This window comes from Hypomesus nipponensis, chromosome 8 (assembly GCF_054491055.1).
Source record: "Hypomesus nipponensis isolate SF chromosome 8, ASM5449105v1, whole genome shotgun sequence".
NCBI classification, from domain to species: domain Eukaryota; kingdom Metazoa; phylum Chordata; class Actinopteri; order Osmeriformes; family Osmeridae; genus Hypomesus; species Hypomesus nipponensis.
Window position 1 is genome coordinate 18180982 of NC_140368.1, and position 17671 is coordinate 18198652.

The 17671-nt window shown below is 40.9% G+C and overlaps 1 protein-coding gene across 3 annotated transcripts in view; it reads left to right on the forward strand.

Annotated features, from left to right (window-relative positions):
- mmp16a (matrix metallopeptidase 16a (membrane-inserted)) overlaps positions 1–17426 on the forward strand; it is a 203394-nt gene extending 185968 nt beyond the window's left edge. For all 3 annotated transcript variants that reach the window (XM_084702673.1, XM_084702674.1, XM_084702675.1), the window contains one exon: positions 16271–17426. In XM_084702673.1, coding sequence (XP_084558799.1) covers positions 16271–16599 — 329 coding nt within the window. In that variant the 3' untranslated portion in view covers positions 16600–17426. The remainder of the gene's footprint in view (positions 1–16270) is intronic.
- Positions 17427–17671: the final 245 nt, after the last annotated feature.

Below are 17671 nucleotides of genomic sequence, written 5' to 3' on the forward strand. Positions count from 1 at the left end.
TGATTTTCATATGCATTTGAATAACTATTATAATTAATATATTTATATATCCAGATCAAGTTGCAACTGAAGATGAAAATGAAGATGATCCACCTGTCATTATCCAACCTGCATTTGCAAAAGCGAAAAACCTGACATGGCATTTGGTAGAAAAAGCATTCCCCCTGTACCCCAATGGAAAATGAGTCTCCCTGAAGCTAGAGAGGTATAACAGCCTGTTGAGTACTTCAGAAACCTCTTGAAACCAGTTGCTGTTGAAAACATAGTTACACAGAGCAACTTGTATGGAAGTCAGTGTGACATAAATAAGCCACTAAATGTTACTTACAGGGAGATTGAGCAATTCATAGGCATCTCACAATACATGTCGGTTTTTGGCCTACCAAAGACCTGTATGTACTGGAGCACTGCTGCAAGAGTGGATTGCATTGCAAATACAATGGGAGTGAATCGCTGGGAGACCATCAAGCGATACCTGCATCTGAACAACAACGATGACCAGATTCCAGTAGGTCAACCTGGGAATGATAGGCTGTTCAAAATCCGGCCTCTTCTGACATCTCTTCAGGAAAGCTTCAATGCTGTCCCAATGGATGAGATGCTATGCATTGATGAGCAAATGGTCCCTTTCAAAGGCAAAAGCAAGCTGAAACAGTACAACCCGCAAAAACCAAAACGCTGGGGATATAAGGTATTTGTACTCGCTGACTGTAAAGGGATCATATACAACTTTGATGTGTACACAGGCACCATCTCTCCAGTTGAAGGGAAGCCAGACATCGGTGCCAGTGGCAATATAGTACTGCAACTGTCTTCCATCATTCCCTGTAACCAGTCCTTCAAAATGTTCTTTGATAACTGGTTCTGTAGCATCGACCTGCAAGTCCAACTTGAGAAAATGAAAATTCATAGCGTTGGAACAGTAAGATCGAATCGGTTGCCAGGTTGTACCTTTACAGAGGACAAAATGATGAAGAAAAAAGGAAGGGGAACCTTTGAAGAGAGAGATACTAAACATGATGGTGTGTATCTGAGAGCAGTGAAATGGCATGACAATCGTTAAGTGACCTTGTTAAGCACATATGCAGCTGCCAACCCAACCAACATGGTCCAAAGGTGGGACAAGAAGGCCAAAGAAATGGTGGAAGTTGTGCGTCCCAATGTTGTATCCATTTACAACAAAAACATGGGTGGAGTAGACCTCCTCGACTCCCTAATAGCACTGTATCGCACAAAAGTACGATCAAAGAAGTGGTACCACCGACTGTTCTTTCATATGATGGATGTCACAATGGTGGAATCTTGGCTGCTCTACAGAAGGGATTGTACTGGGTGCGGTGTCCCAAAGAAGGAACAACTCAGATTCAGATTTTATTTGTCACCTTTTGGAGCCTTACGGTCCTGAATGGTGGTGTTCCCATACCAAGCGGTGATGTTCCCAGTCAGCATGCTCTCAATGGTGCATGTGTAGAAGCTCTGCAGGACTGGTTTGGAGGCTCTGAACTCAGCTTACTGGCCTTCACAATGGATGTGGCAAACTGCCTCTGCAATCAAGAGAAGGTATGCAGTAAGAGGGGAAGGCCATCTCTGAGTGTTGAGGCAAGTCTAGATGTAAAGCGAAAAAGAGGCCGTATGGCACCAGTACCACCAGCGCCTGTCCGGCTGGACAACACTGACCACTGGCCTGTCTACAATGACAGCAGAGGAAGGTGCAAATTCCCTGGATGCAAGGGCATAATCAAGGTCAAGTGCATGAAGTGTGACGTTTTCCTCTGTTTCACTCCTGAGAAAAACTGCTTTTTTGACTTCCACACACAGTGAAGCTGTTGACCTAATGATACAAAAATCATTACTGTTCATCTGTTTTAAATACAATGAAATTGAAATGAAATGCCAATCTCTTTTAGGGCCACTGTGTGAATTCCTAATGTAAAAATGTAAATGAAAGGGGGGCGCTGTTGAGCAGCTATGGAGTGAGACGTGCATTGTCTAGCTCAATTTACAAATAACGAATTTAAAAAGGCAATTTATTTGCAGTTACTCGTTTAAACACAGCAATACAAGATTCCGGATCAATATCCATCGTGATTTTGAGTCATGGGGAAATCTAGGAGACGTGCAGCGGGTGCATCGGAGCTGGGACCTAGCTTGTCTTCGCTGAGGCCTAGCTCCCCCGCCTCATCCGTGGCCTCGAGTGATAAAGGAGACAGTGCTGCTGATAGCCCAGCGGGGGCTAGCGCGGCTAACGCAGAAGACTTCAAGCGTGAGTTGCTTTCCTCCTTGCGTGCGGACTTTGTTGACATGATGAAAACGGAGGTGAGGGAAGTGTTGAAGATTGAAATGGCGGCTATAAGGACGGATTTCCGTGCTATTAAGACGGGCTTTGATGACTTTAAGACGGCTATCACTGCTGAACTAGCAACACTGAACAGTAGCATGTGCGACACGGAACGTAGCCTGACTGTATGCTCTGTTGACGTTGACGTCTTGAAACGTGAGGTGAAGCGGCTTGGGACCCTGACTGATTCATTGCAAAACAAATGTGAAGATCTGGAATCTAGATCCAGAAGGAATAACATCAGGATTGTGGGGGTGCCCGAGGGCCCAAACAGCTGCTCTTCAACTTCAGTTGCTGAATTGCTGCAGAAAGCATTCAACCTAACCGATGCCCCAGTGATAGACAGATCCCACAGATCGCTACAGCCGGTGCCCAAGCCTGGTCAGCGTCCGAGGACCATTATAGCCCGCCTTCATTACTACAGTGACTGCGCCTCTGTATTGCGTCAGGCCAGGGAGAAGCAGAGGATCAAGGTGAAGGACATTACTATCTCCGTCTATCCTGACTACACCGCTCATGTAGCCAAAGCCCGCGCAGCCTTCAATGACGTCCGGCAACAGCTCAGAGGCCTACAGGGAGTCCGTTTTGGCATCGCCCACCCCGCCCGTCTTCGCATCACCTACGGCGACACTGAGAAGAGCTTCCTGACTCCAGAAGATGCTCAGTCCTATGTCGCACAGAACATCATTCCTCATGCCACTCGAGTGGATAAATAGTCTTCATCCGACCTACTTTCCTGGAGAGGCCGAATCTACACGGAACTTTACTCAGACATTGCAATGACACTTAAGCAGTTATTTTCCACCGTGTGATATTCGAATATACAACAGCTCCCTGATGCCAATGGTGGAAGACAGTGTGAGTAGCCTACCCACTCGATCTGTTGAATTTTTATCTTATTGTATTTGTTGTGATGCATGTTACTTTCATTTCATTTCACAGACTATTTTTGTGGGCTATATTTTGACACCTAGGTTCTACCTCAGATTTGGCGATTTTAGCCGGATGCTACTATTATTACCGATATTGTGTATTATTTTAAGCGTACTTTTTTTGTTTTTTTTCTTTCCTTGTTTGTTCTTGTTTACACTGCAATAAGGCTTATCATATTTTGACTGTTACCTCTTTTGCCTTAACAATTTTACAAGATATGTTCTGCAGGTATTGGTTAGTTAGCGTTTTCCTGTAAATCAAGCACCTTAAATGTGCTTTCTCTTCCTTTACTTGGTTGAGATTAGTGCGATCTTCCGTTTGGGGGGGGATCTGCATAGGGATTTTGGACTCCCTTTTTTGTTTTGTTTTTCTATTAATATTTTTTATGCATGTGTTTCCACATGGATAAGATTGACAACGGGGCCTTTAAATCATCTACAGTCAAGCCACCTAATTCCACACATTTTTGATAAACATGACAACACCTAGTTCCAACACTCCAGGCTCTATTAGGCTCATCAGCTGGAATATTAAAGGGATCCATCATCCAATTAAGCGCAGCCGTGTGTTTAGTCATCTTAAATCACTAGGTTCAGAAATATTTTTTTTGCAAGAGACCCACCTCCGTACTAATGAGCACACTAAACTTGAGAGAGGATGGGTTGGACAGATATTTTGTTCCAAATATGGTGATAGATCCAGAGGTGCTGCAATACTAATTAGAAAGGGAATTCCTTTTGTACCGACTTCTGTAATTGCTGATGACAATGGAAGATATGTTATTGTTGCTGGCAAACTTTTTGGGTCCCAAATTGTTTTAGCTAATGTGTATGGTCCAAATTGGGACAACCCACAGTTTTTTACCCGTTTTATAGCCAAGCTTCCGGATCTCCATACACACTATCTGGTTTTGGGCGGTGACTTCAATTGCGTGCTTCACCCAGGCCTAGACAAGTCCAGGCCCAGACCTAATAGTGCAACATCTAAATCCGGTAAGGTTCTTTTGTCATTTATTGATTCATATAGACTTACAGATCCATGGAGGCATGTCAATCCTACAACTGAACAATATTCTTTTTTTTCACCAGTCCACCGTTCATACTCAAGAATAGATTTTTTCTTGGTTGATAACGGCTCCCTTCCATTAGTCTCAAACTGCAAATACCACAGTATTGTTATCTCTGACCATTGCCCAGTCCAACTGGATATGCAGTTCCCAAATAGTGTAACGCCTCAACGCACTTGGCGATTAGATCCTTTGTTGCTGTCAAGTCATAAATTTACCAAGTTCATAAATGCCCAAATTGATGATTTTCTAGAAATTAACTCGACTCCAGGTATGTCAGCCACTATAATTTGGGAATCCCTCAAAGCCTATCTTAGAGGCCAAATCATTTCTTACTCAGCTTTCGAGAAGCGTAATCACTCAAAGCGTCTCTCAGAACTGTCTACTCAAATAGCAGAAACAGACCAGAAATTTTCATCTGACCCTACACCTGAACTATATAAGGAGCGGCTGCTACTACAGACTGAGTTTGATAACTTATCGATCAGGCATACCGAACAGCTCCTATTTAAGTCACGGCAAATATTTTACGAACATGGTGACAAATCAGGTAAACTCCTATCCCACCAACTTAAACAAACAGCTGCTAACAGAGCTATCCCTGAGATCCGTGTGGCACCTGACACGACTTCTACACATCCCAAAACCATCAATGATAGTTTCAAAGAATTTTATAATAATCTGTATGCGGCGGAGGCTGATGTTGATATTTCGGAGGTTAGGGCTTTCCTTGACAGACTAAACATTCCCAAAATTGACCCAGAGGCCCAGGAGGGACTGGAAGCTACTATAACATGTGAAGAGGTCTCCCAAGCCATTAATTCGATGCGTAGCGGCAGGGCAGCGGGACCAGACGGGTTCCCCCAAGAATTTTATAAATCTTTTTCTTCAAAACTATCTCCCATCCTGTGCTCTGTATATGATGAGACATTAACAGAACAAAAACTTCCTGAAACGATGACACACGCAGTCATATCGGTTTTGTTGAAGAAAGACAGAGATTCTTTAGACTGTGGTGCTTATCGGCCTATTAGCATTCTTGGTTCAGACTACAAAATTCTCACTAAGATTCTCGCCCAACGCATTGAAACAGTGATTGCTAACATAATCGCACCTGACCAGACGGGCTTCATACCTGGCAGGCAATCTTTTTACAACATGCGTAGACTGTTTAATGTGCTTTACTCTTCCCACTCTGTACAGCGAGCGGAAGTCGTGCTTTCCCTAGATGCCGAGAAGGCTTTCGATCGGATTGAATGGGAGTACCTCTTCACTGTTCTAGATAGATTTGGGTTTGGCCCAGCATTTATTAAATGGATCAGACTACTTTATGCAACCCCAAAAGCTTCGGTTCGAACCAACTCCATAAATTCTGACTACTTCCTTCTCCATCGTGGCGTTAGACAAGGCTGTTGCCTATCTCCCTATCTATTTGATATTGCTATTGAGCCTTTGGCTATAGCCCTTAGAGCAGATGAGAATATCGCTGGCATTGAGAGAGGGGGTTCTTCTCACAAGGTTTCTCTTTATGCCGACGACCTACTTCTCTATATAACTGACCCGGTTGAATCACTTTCTCGGCTTATAGATTTGTTTCATCAGTTCGGAAGACTCTCAGGCTATAAATTGAATTTTTCCAAAAGTCTGCTTTTTCCTATTAACCAAATTGCGTTAGATATTGACTACAGCGACTTTCCATTTAAACTGGAACGCCAATCATTTACATATCTTGGAATAAATGTCACACGCTCCTACAAGGATTTATATGGTCATAACTTTAAACGTTTATTGGAACGTACAAAACTGGATCTAGTGAAATGGGGGTCTCTGCCAGTTTCCTTGGCAGGTAGGGTTAATGCCGTTAAGATGTCTGTGCTGCCTCGATTCCTATATCTTTTTCAAATGATTCCTTTCTTTTTACCTAAATCTATGTTTCGAGAACTTGACAGTCTTGTATCTGCATTTGTGTGGAATAATTCCAGACCACGATCAAAAAAAGCCCTTCTGGAAATGCCTAAGTCAATGGGGGGACTGGGTCTGCCTAATTTTATGTTTTATTACTGGTCGGCCAATATAGCTAAATTAAATCACTGGGTATCAGCATTTGAATATAAGAGAGGCCCCACCTGGGCCCTTATGGAGATCCGCCCTAATGCCGAGGTCTCCCCATTATCTATGCTGAGCTCTCCTCTACCCGTGGGAACTATTAAACGTTTCAATAATCCTGTGATAAAAAACTCAATCAGGATCTTGCTTCAATTCAGAAAACATTTTAATTTAATTGGTGCATGTGGCCTTATGCCCTTGACTCACAACCATCTATTTCCTCCCTCCCAGAATGATGCAGCATTTCACGTTTGGCACAGTAATGGTTTGATCTTTTTTGGTGACCTTTTCAAAGATGGCATTTTTGTTTCATTTGAAATTCTTCAAAGGGACCATAATTTGCCAAAAACACACTTCTTTAGATATCTCCAGACACGCAGCTTTGCCAAAAAACATTACTTGTTTCCTGCCCTGCCGGAAAAAAATATTTTAGACATCATATTAAACTGGGACCCAGTTACCAAAGGAAATGTTTCTAGAATATATAAGTCTATCCAAACAAATAGTTTACCTTCCCTAGAGAAGACCAAACTGGCTTGGGAACAAGATCTGAGTGTGGAGCTCACTGGAGAAGTTTGGGAGCATTCTTTACACCGTATCCACACCACCTCTCTTTGTCTTAGGCATTGCCTCATCCAGTTTAAAGTTTTGCATCGTTTACATTACACAAGAGAGAGACTGTCTAAATTCTTTCCCAATGTTGACTCTACTTGCATCAGGTGCCATCTGAACTCAGCTACAGCTGGGCATATGTTTTGGGGTTGTCCATCCTTGACTACATTTTGGGGTCGCATCTTCGAAGCCTTCTCATATATTTGCGGCAAATCTATTGAACCCAATCCAATTACGGCTATTTTTGGAGTTCCCAATGAGGGTTTAATCATTACTTCGGCCCAATCCAACTGCATAGCATTTACCTCACTTCTAGCCCGCAAACTTATTCTCCGTGGTTGGAAGTCAGATAAGCCCCCGTCATTCACGAGTTGGATCAAAGAAGTGTTATCCTCAATTCCACTAGAAAAGCTCAGGTATAATAGGTCTAAATCTCGTCAGAAATTTTTGGCAGTCTGGTCTCCCTTTATAGATTTTACTATTGCTCTGTCTTTCTTAGAAATACCATAATATCTCTCGGCTCATACCTCTGCAGATTATTTGTTTTGTTTTTTTGTTTCATCATAAATCAGTAAATGGTATTATCTTTGTGACTTTTCATTAGACAGAAAACGGTGTTGTCAATATGACCCATGACTGCTTTGTTGTTATGTGCTGTTGCTGATACTGATGAGCCTCTTTTGGCAAGCTTTAATTGAATGTACGTGTCCTTTGAACTATGTTAAACTAACTAACTAAGTAAAAAATAAATAATAATAAGTGTATATGTTGTGCAAAAATGTAATGTACATGGCATTGGATGAATGCCTGATTGTTGAGTGGTTACAATTTTGACTAAGCCTCTAAAATAGTTTTATTCATTTTCACATGCTGTCATAATGGTGTCTGGATGCTGTTGTTTTTTTTTTTGTTTTTTTTTTTTTGTTAGGGGTCCAGGGGAGGAAGATGTGGGGGGGTATGTTTCTGATATTTGTATGCATATTTTCAAAAAAATCTATAAATAAAGTATAAAAAAAAAAAAAAAATGTTAATGAAAATTAATTTTTAAAAGTTTTTTTCCTTTGTTGCGCGTTGTTGCTTGTAGGTAACAAACGTCCTCTAAAAAGATAATTTTTTCAGTACAGATGTTTCCATTTATTGTGTTTTTTAATAAGTACTTTCATTAAATGTGATAAAAACATTGACATAAATTTGAATCTTCAATAAATGTATTTTTCCAATTTACTACTGTTACTGCATGTTGTTGCCTCAAAGTAACATACTCAAATGTACCTCAGCCCCACAAAATAAATTCAATTTAGTGTTCAAAGGCTTATTGGGCACCATAATAAGTACAAAAGTCTGACCAAATATTTTTTTTATCCATTATTTCATAAGGCATGCAGTAGGGGGTTAAAAAAATACAAAAAAATACAAACAAATTAGAGCCGTTAATGCAGGTTTCTTTTTGACCCTGGGAATCACCTGTCGTCACATGATTTTGACTGCCAAAGGTAGCTGAATGATGGAGAGAAGGATTTTAGATAGGAAGTTCCTCTTCAAAAAGTTCTGAGACGGTTCGGTTAACAAAACTAAGTCTGTGTACTGATTGTCAGGCTGAGTTTAGTTATTACCGGAGTACTTCCAGCCTAAACTATCACATGCAAGCAAAGCACACAGCTAGCAGCAGCGTTAGCGGTAGCAGCAGCAGCGTTTGCTCCGGTAATATGGCAGACAACACTTGAAAAAGAAGCGAGCAGCTGACTGGGTTCAACAAGATAGAAACTGTATTGTTCAATATTAAGGTCAATCTGGGGTTGCTTAAGTATATGAAGTATGTTTGAGTGAGATTTGAATATTATGGAGCAGGATATTGTAATAGGCTATGAGACAACAAGTCTTAAATGTATTTTATATTCCAGAATAAGTAATTTTGTGGATGTTTATTATACAGCAGTATAGTTTGTGAGTGAATAAAACTCCCTTACAACTTAAGTTGTGTTCCATCTGAACTTGTTACATGGACATTATCATCCAGTTAGGCCTATCTGAAGTTAAGTACACCCTTTTAATGTTATTTCCACAAAAAAATATTTTATTGGGGTAACATTTTAACAGATTAAATAGATTTAATAATTTTGCAATTCAATGCGAAAAATCATGAAATTGTGATTAATCGCAATTAAATATTTTAATCGCATGACAGCCCTAATAATAAGCCAACAGTCTTTCTTTGGTGGCATGCGTTTGAGTCAATACTGATGTCATGTCCATCCTTACAATCAACAGTTTGAGGTTTTTTTTGGGAGCTTTGTCATAATCAGGTAATCCCAACAAAGCTGACCCTACTAAAACACGTTTGATTTCTACAAAAGCATTGTCTGCTGTCGGTGTCCAAGTTAGAGGATCGGAAGCTGCCATTGGTGAGTCATAGATAAGCGCAGTCAGGGGAGCTGTGATAGCTGCATAATTTGAGATCCAGCTCCTACAGAAATTAGTCATACCTAAAAACAACATGATTAGTTTTTTTGTTCGTGGTTTTGGTGCTTGTAATAAAGTTCTCTTTCTGTTTTCATCCAAGTGTTTTCCTTCTTGTCAGAGATTATAACCTAGGTATGTAACGGTTTTCTGCCATAAATGTAATTTGTCTTTACTTACACGGTGTAGCTCCCTTCGCGACAACACGTACACAGGTCGGTTCTTTTGAACGGGCGTTTATTGTTTTGCTCTTCTGCTCTTAAGGCATCCACGTCACGTCGTGAGAACTATGTGAACGAACATAGTAAGCACGTCAAATACATTATACATTACTGAAGAAACAAAAATACAAATTGCGCTTAGCACCAAATATAAACAAAGCTTCAAATGCATGATAATATACCTCAGTGGCTGCTTGTCTTAAACAGATTTAAGAACCTCTTTTTAACTTATTGTTCTTCTTGGCCTTAACAAAAGTGTAACTCTGTAAGCTTAATTGGCAGAGCGCTGAAACGTGCTAGATTTCTCTGGTCCATTAACATATTACTCAGCAGTGGAAACCACAACATAGAACTTTAGTTGTTCTGTTACATCACATTCATTTTAACCAATACGTTTCCTATGTATTTACTGTATGAGATTTGAAAATACATTTCGCTTTAATTATACATCATAACACAGCACATATCTAAACAGCACTTACACACGGTGTCCTTGTTCTGCTAAGAATTTCAACAAAGCGAGTGTGTCAGTTTTACAGTTCTCCTCTGATTCCGCCGCGACCAAAATGTCATCCACGTAATGTAACAATTGGATATCTTTTGGTTTGGTTTACAGCTTGATTTTCGGCCTTGGCATTTCTGTATTTGGTTGTGTTGTGTGTATTTGCAGCACTTTTGCTGAATGCTGCGTATGTGTTGTCAAATTCATGAAGATGTTTTCTTAATTTGCTTGTGTTTTGTCTATTTGCATGTTTTCTTAATTTGCAGCGCGTTTGCACATGTCGGCCACCGTACTATGACGCTTTCTAGCATGGCTGCCGCCTAAAAGACGAGGTGGTCTCAAGGGCGACCTGCACTCGCTCAAATTTCAAAGACTGTCACGACCTAAATCAAAAATGCAAGATAGCAGTTCCACTCGAAATCGCTTTCTCTACAAAGCCAAATGGTTGTGATTTTTTGGGGGTATTTTTGGTGGTATTTTTCACTCGTAATCCAAGCTCCAATTTGCGACCTAGAAAGTCTCCATCACGTTGTATCCATGCGTTGTTGCTAACGTGTGTTGACGTGGTGACGTAGCTAGCACAGGTTACCCTTCGTCGACAAAAGGCACTTTGTCCCCACAAAAACGTTGTAACCTCCTAAACTATGCAACGGAACGTAAATCCGAATACAACCAACGCAATCGAGAACAAGACAAACATTTTGACACAGCCGTTGTCAGTGTAGTCCAAATATTGACTGAGCCTTAGGGGGGCGAAAAGAAACAATAAATAATAAAAATATATATGTGAGATAACAATTACAGAGAATATTTTACTAGTTGATCTTAAATCATTCAACAGAGTGTGTGGATCTGGCACTGTTGAGGCCCTGGGTATTACAGCTTTGTTCACTGATTGTAGATCATGGACCATCCTCCAGCCGGAAGAAGGAGGTGACTTTTTAACAGGCAAGAGCGGGGTATTACATGGTGAATCAGGACAAAGAATTAAAACACCTGCTTTTAAAAGATCTTGAATTATTGGCTCTTTGCCCTTTTCTGTTTCTGGTTTCAGTGGATATTGTCTCTGGTGTGGTCTGAAGGTTGATTGAGCTGTTATGTCAACTGGTTGGATGCCCTTTTTAAGGCCTACATCAGCTTTTGACCAGAAGCATTCTGGAATCTTTTTTAATATCTCTTGTTCTTCTGTTAAAGCAAATATGTCAGTCATGTCTAGGTTTGTTTTTCCCATCTAAATGTGTTGCCACTTTTGCATGGGTTGTCCAGTTTTTCGGAAAATATCTTGATTTGGGCTATAACTGTCCCCGTTCCCTTGCGGCTGCCAGTCAGCTGCTTCAATCCCTCTTACAACTAACTTGCCCAAGTCCTGCCATTTCGTTTGTTTGTTTTTCGAAACCGAAACATGCGGTGTCCACCATTTGCGAAACAATTTCCGTGCTTCAGGAGTCATCACACAGTGAGCTGCCGCATTACCCTTATCGTCCCAATAAAGCGTTTTAATGTGTACCTGAGACTGTGATAATTTGGATAGCTGTGCCTCAGAATGTGGTTCAGGTCCTTTTGACATTTTGTAATACAAAGTACAATGTAACTAATCTGAGTTCATTATTTTAGTTCCACGAGGCACTCTCTCTGACTGTTTTGAGCAGCGCTGACGTCACACTTCCTGGGCCCGTGTTCACTAGATCTAGGCTGTACCAGAAATGCTGAACATCCTCCCCCTCAACCACATTACTGTCATGTATTCTTAATGCTTTAACACCTTTTTTGGTTGGTACCACTGCAATGTTTAATGCTTCCATCATATCTCTCCTTAGCAGATTACATGAGCAGGCAGTAGATTGACGCTGCACACTTTTTCCCTTTTCTGGATCCTCCTAACATGTTAATGCAGATAAATCCTCTTTGTGTATCAGCCCACTAGCTGACCACACAAAAACATGTGAATTAGTCTTTGAAACAACAGGGACATCGTTCGGATGTACTAGACTTCTAGCCACTCCAGAATCACACAAAAACATTACCTCTATCTGTTGGAAAAATTGAAGATGTAACACATTTATCCTGTATAAGAATGATTCTGTGTTCAGCATTCCTCATGTGTAGGGAGAGGCCATAAAATATGTCTGGCCTTATCTGGGTTGGGTGAATTATGTGGTCAAGCTTCCAGGGGTCAAAAGGCACACACACTCCAACACGCACGCACACACGCGCACCAGGTCTACGTAAGGAGCCAATGAAGAATAACCATGGAACCTTTGCATGCCTTTGTCTTGACCAATGACTGCAAAGAGTGGGGCTGCTTAAATAGCTAGCTAGCACAACATGCTAGCAGACCAACTTGTAGCACAATGGCGTGTGATGTTTTGTCTCCTTGTGGGCCGGCCGCAAACAATAAAGCTTTCTTGAAATTGTTCACCGACTGACTGTGCAATGCTTGATAGATTAATATTTCTAACACGATCCCTTTCACAATCAACAACATTTTTGGTCTCTCTTCCTTTTGTTACATCCTATTTACATGTTCAATATTTAAAACCACCTCTTCCTCAACACTTCCTTCCCAAATCAACTGTTTGTTTGCATTCCCCTCTATTTAGCTTTGCCAATCTCTCCGTTATCTGCTCTTGCTCTCTCTCTTTCTCTAGTTATGCTTGTTCATCTCCTGGTGAGAAGTTATGTTTTCTTTGATTACAATCTCTGACCCAATGTCCCATTTACCATACGTATAACATGCCTCTGTTCTACCCTCTGTGTATCCTCCTCTGTCTCTGCCTGTGCCTCTCCCTGTGTCTCTGCCTTGTCTCCTGCCTTGTCTCCTGCCCTTTTCCTCGATCTCTCCTTGTCCTGCCTTATAACACATATACTGTGGTTCCTTCATTATTCAGAACAAGCGCTGCCTTCTTATTTGTTTTACTCTATTTGAAGTGTTTCTCGGCGTGGCGGGCATATTCTTGAGTAGCATTTAAACTGGAAAGAGGGTGGTCGACCATATGTTTTGTCACAAACCCTGTAATCTGTGGAAGGCATCCTTTTAAAAACAAATTTTTTAACTGTTGTTCGTAAGGCGAGTCATTTTGCATGTCTGGACGGGGTGTTACAATGATCAAAGACCTCTTTTAATCTGTGATAATATTGATCTACGTCCTCATTTGTCTGACTACACTTTGTCACTTCAGTTTGCTGGGGCTCGCCCATCATTACCAACCCCCCTAAAGTCTCCTCATATCATACACCAATCTGGTCCCAGTATCTGTCTGACTGCTCTCTCTATTTCAAACCCATTCAACTGGTAACTTTCAATCAGTCCGTTTATTCCAGCAAAAAAATTCTGCTGCTTTGAATTTTGGATGGGGAATACCTTTTGTAGCGTGTCTTACATCTTCTGCTGTCCATGGTCTGAACACATACATAGTCTGATTGTCATTTTCCCCGGCATTTGTATTTGGTACTTGTATCATAGGAAAAGCATCCTGAAATTCATCATCACTCTCATTTTGCAGTGGTTTTGGAGCCACTTTATATCTATCTTTAGGGACGCTTCGAGTACCATTATTTCCTGCCTTTATTAAGCGTAGAGGCGATACTCATAGGAGCATAGGACCAAAAGGATTAGAGCTTGATAAGTTTGGCTAGTGCGAGTCGTTTTCACGCGGTTGAGGTGGAGCGCTAGGGACATTATCATAAGCGGGAGGTTGCACATCGGGTCTAGGACCAAGATCTGGCTCCTGTATGGTCATTGACATAGTCACTGATCTGCAATTGTGCACTATTGTACTGTACTACACTTAGGTTAGAATAGGTTATAGGGTTGAAATAGGTTTTATGTGCATTTAGGGTTAGTATAGTGTATTATTTATTGTTATCTGTAATTTAGGACGTTTTAGTATTAGGTTTAGTATAGTCGATTATTTATTGCTATTTATGCCAGGTGCTTGCGTTGTCTTGTCTTAAGAATTTCAGTGCCCAGTCTGACCTTGTGTTCTGTGTACCTCACAAATAAAAGACTTGAACTAGATCTCTATCTGGGTCACGTTTGGTTGTTACTGCGTTTATGTCTTCAGAATCCTCTAAAGTCAATGTTTTTATTCCTCTCTTTGGCTTTCTTTTATGGGCTTCCTCCAGCCATCTCGTTGTTTGATGTAAGCTATGTTTTTTGTTGTTTTTTTGATTTCCTTCCCCTTTTTCTCAAATATCTCGTACCAATTTGGAACAACTCTCCACATTTATTTTACCATTAAAGCCACATTTTGTTTTCCATACTTTCAAATATTTGACATATTCTTGTCCCCGAGTTTGGATATATTTGGTATTTCCAGTGAGTTCAACATTTTCATTTTTACAACATGTAAAACGATTACCCATATTTACAAAAGAATCGCGATATTTATTACTATACAATTAGGCCTTATTGACTAGATTGATCTCTGTTGACTATATTAGTACTATTTTATCTTTTAACGTGTTTTCCAAATCTCCCCCCTCCCTTCACAACAAGTATTTGATAGTTCTCCAAACTATTTTATCTTTAACGTGCTCACAGAGTTTATTTATTCCTATAGTCTTTACGCACAGACTTTGGCCATAGTATCAATATCTATGTCACTGAAACTTCACTGGTCGGTAGTAAATATCCTATTAACGTCAATGTATGTGGAACATAACAGACTATGGTAAATATCAATTTACTTCAGTGATACATGACAGGTCTCAGTAGATACACTTTTTGCTGACTTGTTGTAGAGGAGAGCGGATAGGAAAATGTTATTCTTACCCCGAATCCGACAATACTGTGGGACTGGTTACTCTAGGATTTCGTCACCCTTCCGTCTCCAGGGGGAAAGGCCTCTAGGTGACAGCAATTCAACTGGAGGTCTTTAGTAAGAGTCCCAGACTCCCCGTGCACGGTTTCAATCCCAGGTCTAGATGACGGAAATCCGTGCTGTTGAAATCCGACTCACGAAGGACCAAGCTCACAGAGTCGTCGGGTTCAAAGAAGGTTCAAAGGTTTATTTCTTGCTAGGAAGCAAGTCTGCGTCGATACAGAGTTGCTTAAAGCTTTACAGTAATAGGGAGTTCTTATATACATGCTTCAAAACATGTTACAGGATGGAGACAAGACTTTGCACCTCCCACATGTGGAGGTGAGAGTCTGTGACCCTTGGATGACACTCTGCTACACCAGCTCTTCATACATGCATTTGCAAGACATCAAAGGCTCAACTTTTTAGCAAAGCATGAATTTTAAAACAAACAGGAACGTTCCTTGGGTGTCTCTCTTCCGCTTAACCTTATTGGGGTGCAGTGCTTCTCTCCCTAAGCACAAAAATATCATACACAGCAATATTCTTTTCAGACTGTATAACAATGTTGCTATAAACTATTTTCCAATACAAGTCTTTCAATACCCTCATTCCTTTAGAACTTTATTTATTTTAAATGTTTTTCTATCATTCTTTCTTCCTCTTTCTCACTCTGTCCTTTTCCTTTATTTCTCACCTTAAGCAGACTGTAAACAACACCATATCCCCCCTCTCGGAATTCAGACAGATTGCCATGCTGAGAATGTCACTTTCTATCTTTGTATCTTACCAGAGCATGGGCGGCGCTAGGGAGGGGCTAGCAGGTGCTTCAGTACCCCAAGAAAGACCAAAGCACCCGATAGCACCCCCAAAAATAATTTCTGGAAAATCCGAATCGGAGAATCATATTTTAATTGTACGGAGTCTGACACAGAGCAGTCCGCTGATGCGTTTGCCGCGGATGCAGAGACGGCAGCTAGCACACTTGCAGTTCAATTTAAATTAGCATCACAAGTGGCCAAGTTTTGCTCATTTAATAATATGTATTTATATATAATTAATATATATATAATTGCACATCTCCCCCTGTCAATGATCTAGCACCCCCTCAGCACCTGCATTAAAAATTATCTAGCGCCGCCCCTGTACCAGAGATTAAGGTCTGCAAAATCAAGAAAGATCTGATATTTTAGGTAGAAAATATGAACATGATCTCTTTGTGTCTCCCTACAGGCTTCACATACTTCTACAAGGGGAAGGAGTACTGGAAGTTCAATAACCAGCGTCTGCGTGTGGAGCCAGGTTACCCACGGTCAATCCTCAAGGACTTCATGGGCTGTGAACTGACACCAATCGACCCCGGGCATCCACCTACACAAGATGTGGATGTGGTTATTGAGCTGGACAACGAGGCCAACACAATGAAAGCCATGGCTATTGTCATCCCTTGTGTGCTGGTGCTTTGTCTGCTAGTGCTGGTCTACACCATCTTCCAATTCAAGAGAAAGGGTACACCCCACAACATTCTGTACTGTAAACGCTCCATGCAGGAGTGGGTGTGACAGAGAGCAGGGAGAATTGGATGTTGAGACACTAAAGGAACCAAATACACCCCCCTCCCTGTGAAAACATATATATAAGACCCCCCACACACACACACGCTCAGACACACAGACATAGCTACATCCAGGTGTGAAGTGTCTTGGATTGCATTGGTTATTAAGTAATTAAGTAATCGTTAGGTCCAACTTGACTGAACAAACTTCCAGCTTTTGATGAAGTAGGAAGGAAGTGAAACAACCCTCCTCTGCCCTAACAACCAAGCAGGGTCTTGTTTAATTGAATCCCAGGAAGTTAATTTACCCATCTGTCCTCCCAACCTTTTTGCAGCCTGGTGCAACGGCTCTTAAACAGGGGAAGACTTTCAGAGTGACACACTCTTCCCATTGTGCATCATGCACTCCATCAAGTTAGGCTGTTGCACAGTTTGTGAGGAACAAAGATAGTGATGCTTTTAAATATCAGATGTCAACAACTATACATCAAGCTTAAAGCCTCCCTTACATCAATTATCAACCTACACAAATAATCTCTAATATTTTTTTGAATTATAATTCATTTATTGTAAGAAGAATGTTTCTATAGTTCCTTTTGACATCCCATACGTGTTGATGAAACAGTTAAAACCAAATGAATACTTTCTCTCCAAAAATAAGCCCTTATTTGCCATCACTATTGTATTTTTCAATTTCTCTTCTTGCTTTTTATCCTTTTGCTGTGACAAGTAATCGGGAAAGTTGACTGTTGTGGCAGTCTGTTTGAAAAACAGGGGCCAAAATGTTCTGCAATATTTGTAATCGCCTTAAATTACAGATCAAATAATTCTGGAGTGTTTTTGTTCTGCTCTTGTTATTTTTGTATACTGCTTTGTTATTTGTTGACTGAACAGGTGTTTGTATTTCCCACGGTTCCCAAATCTGGGTGGTATTGAATGGCATTTCCTAGAAGCCCCAGCACTGGTTTGCTAAGTGCAAAGAGTCTGCCTGTATTGAAATGCACAGTTCACTGGGAGGGAATGATAAAAACTGGGAGTCCAATTATAGAGAAAAGCCACTATCTTGAGTTGTGAAATAA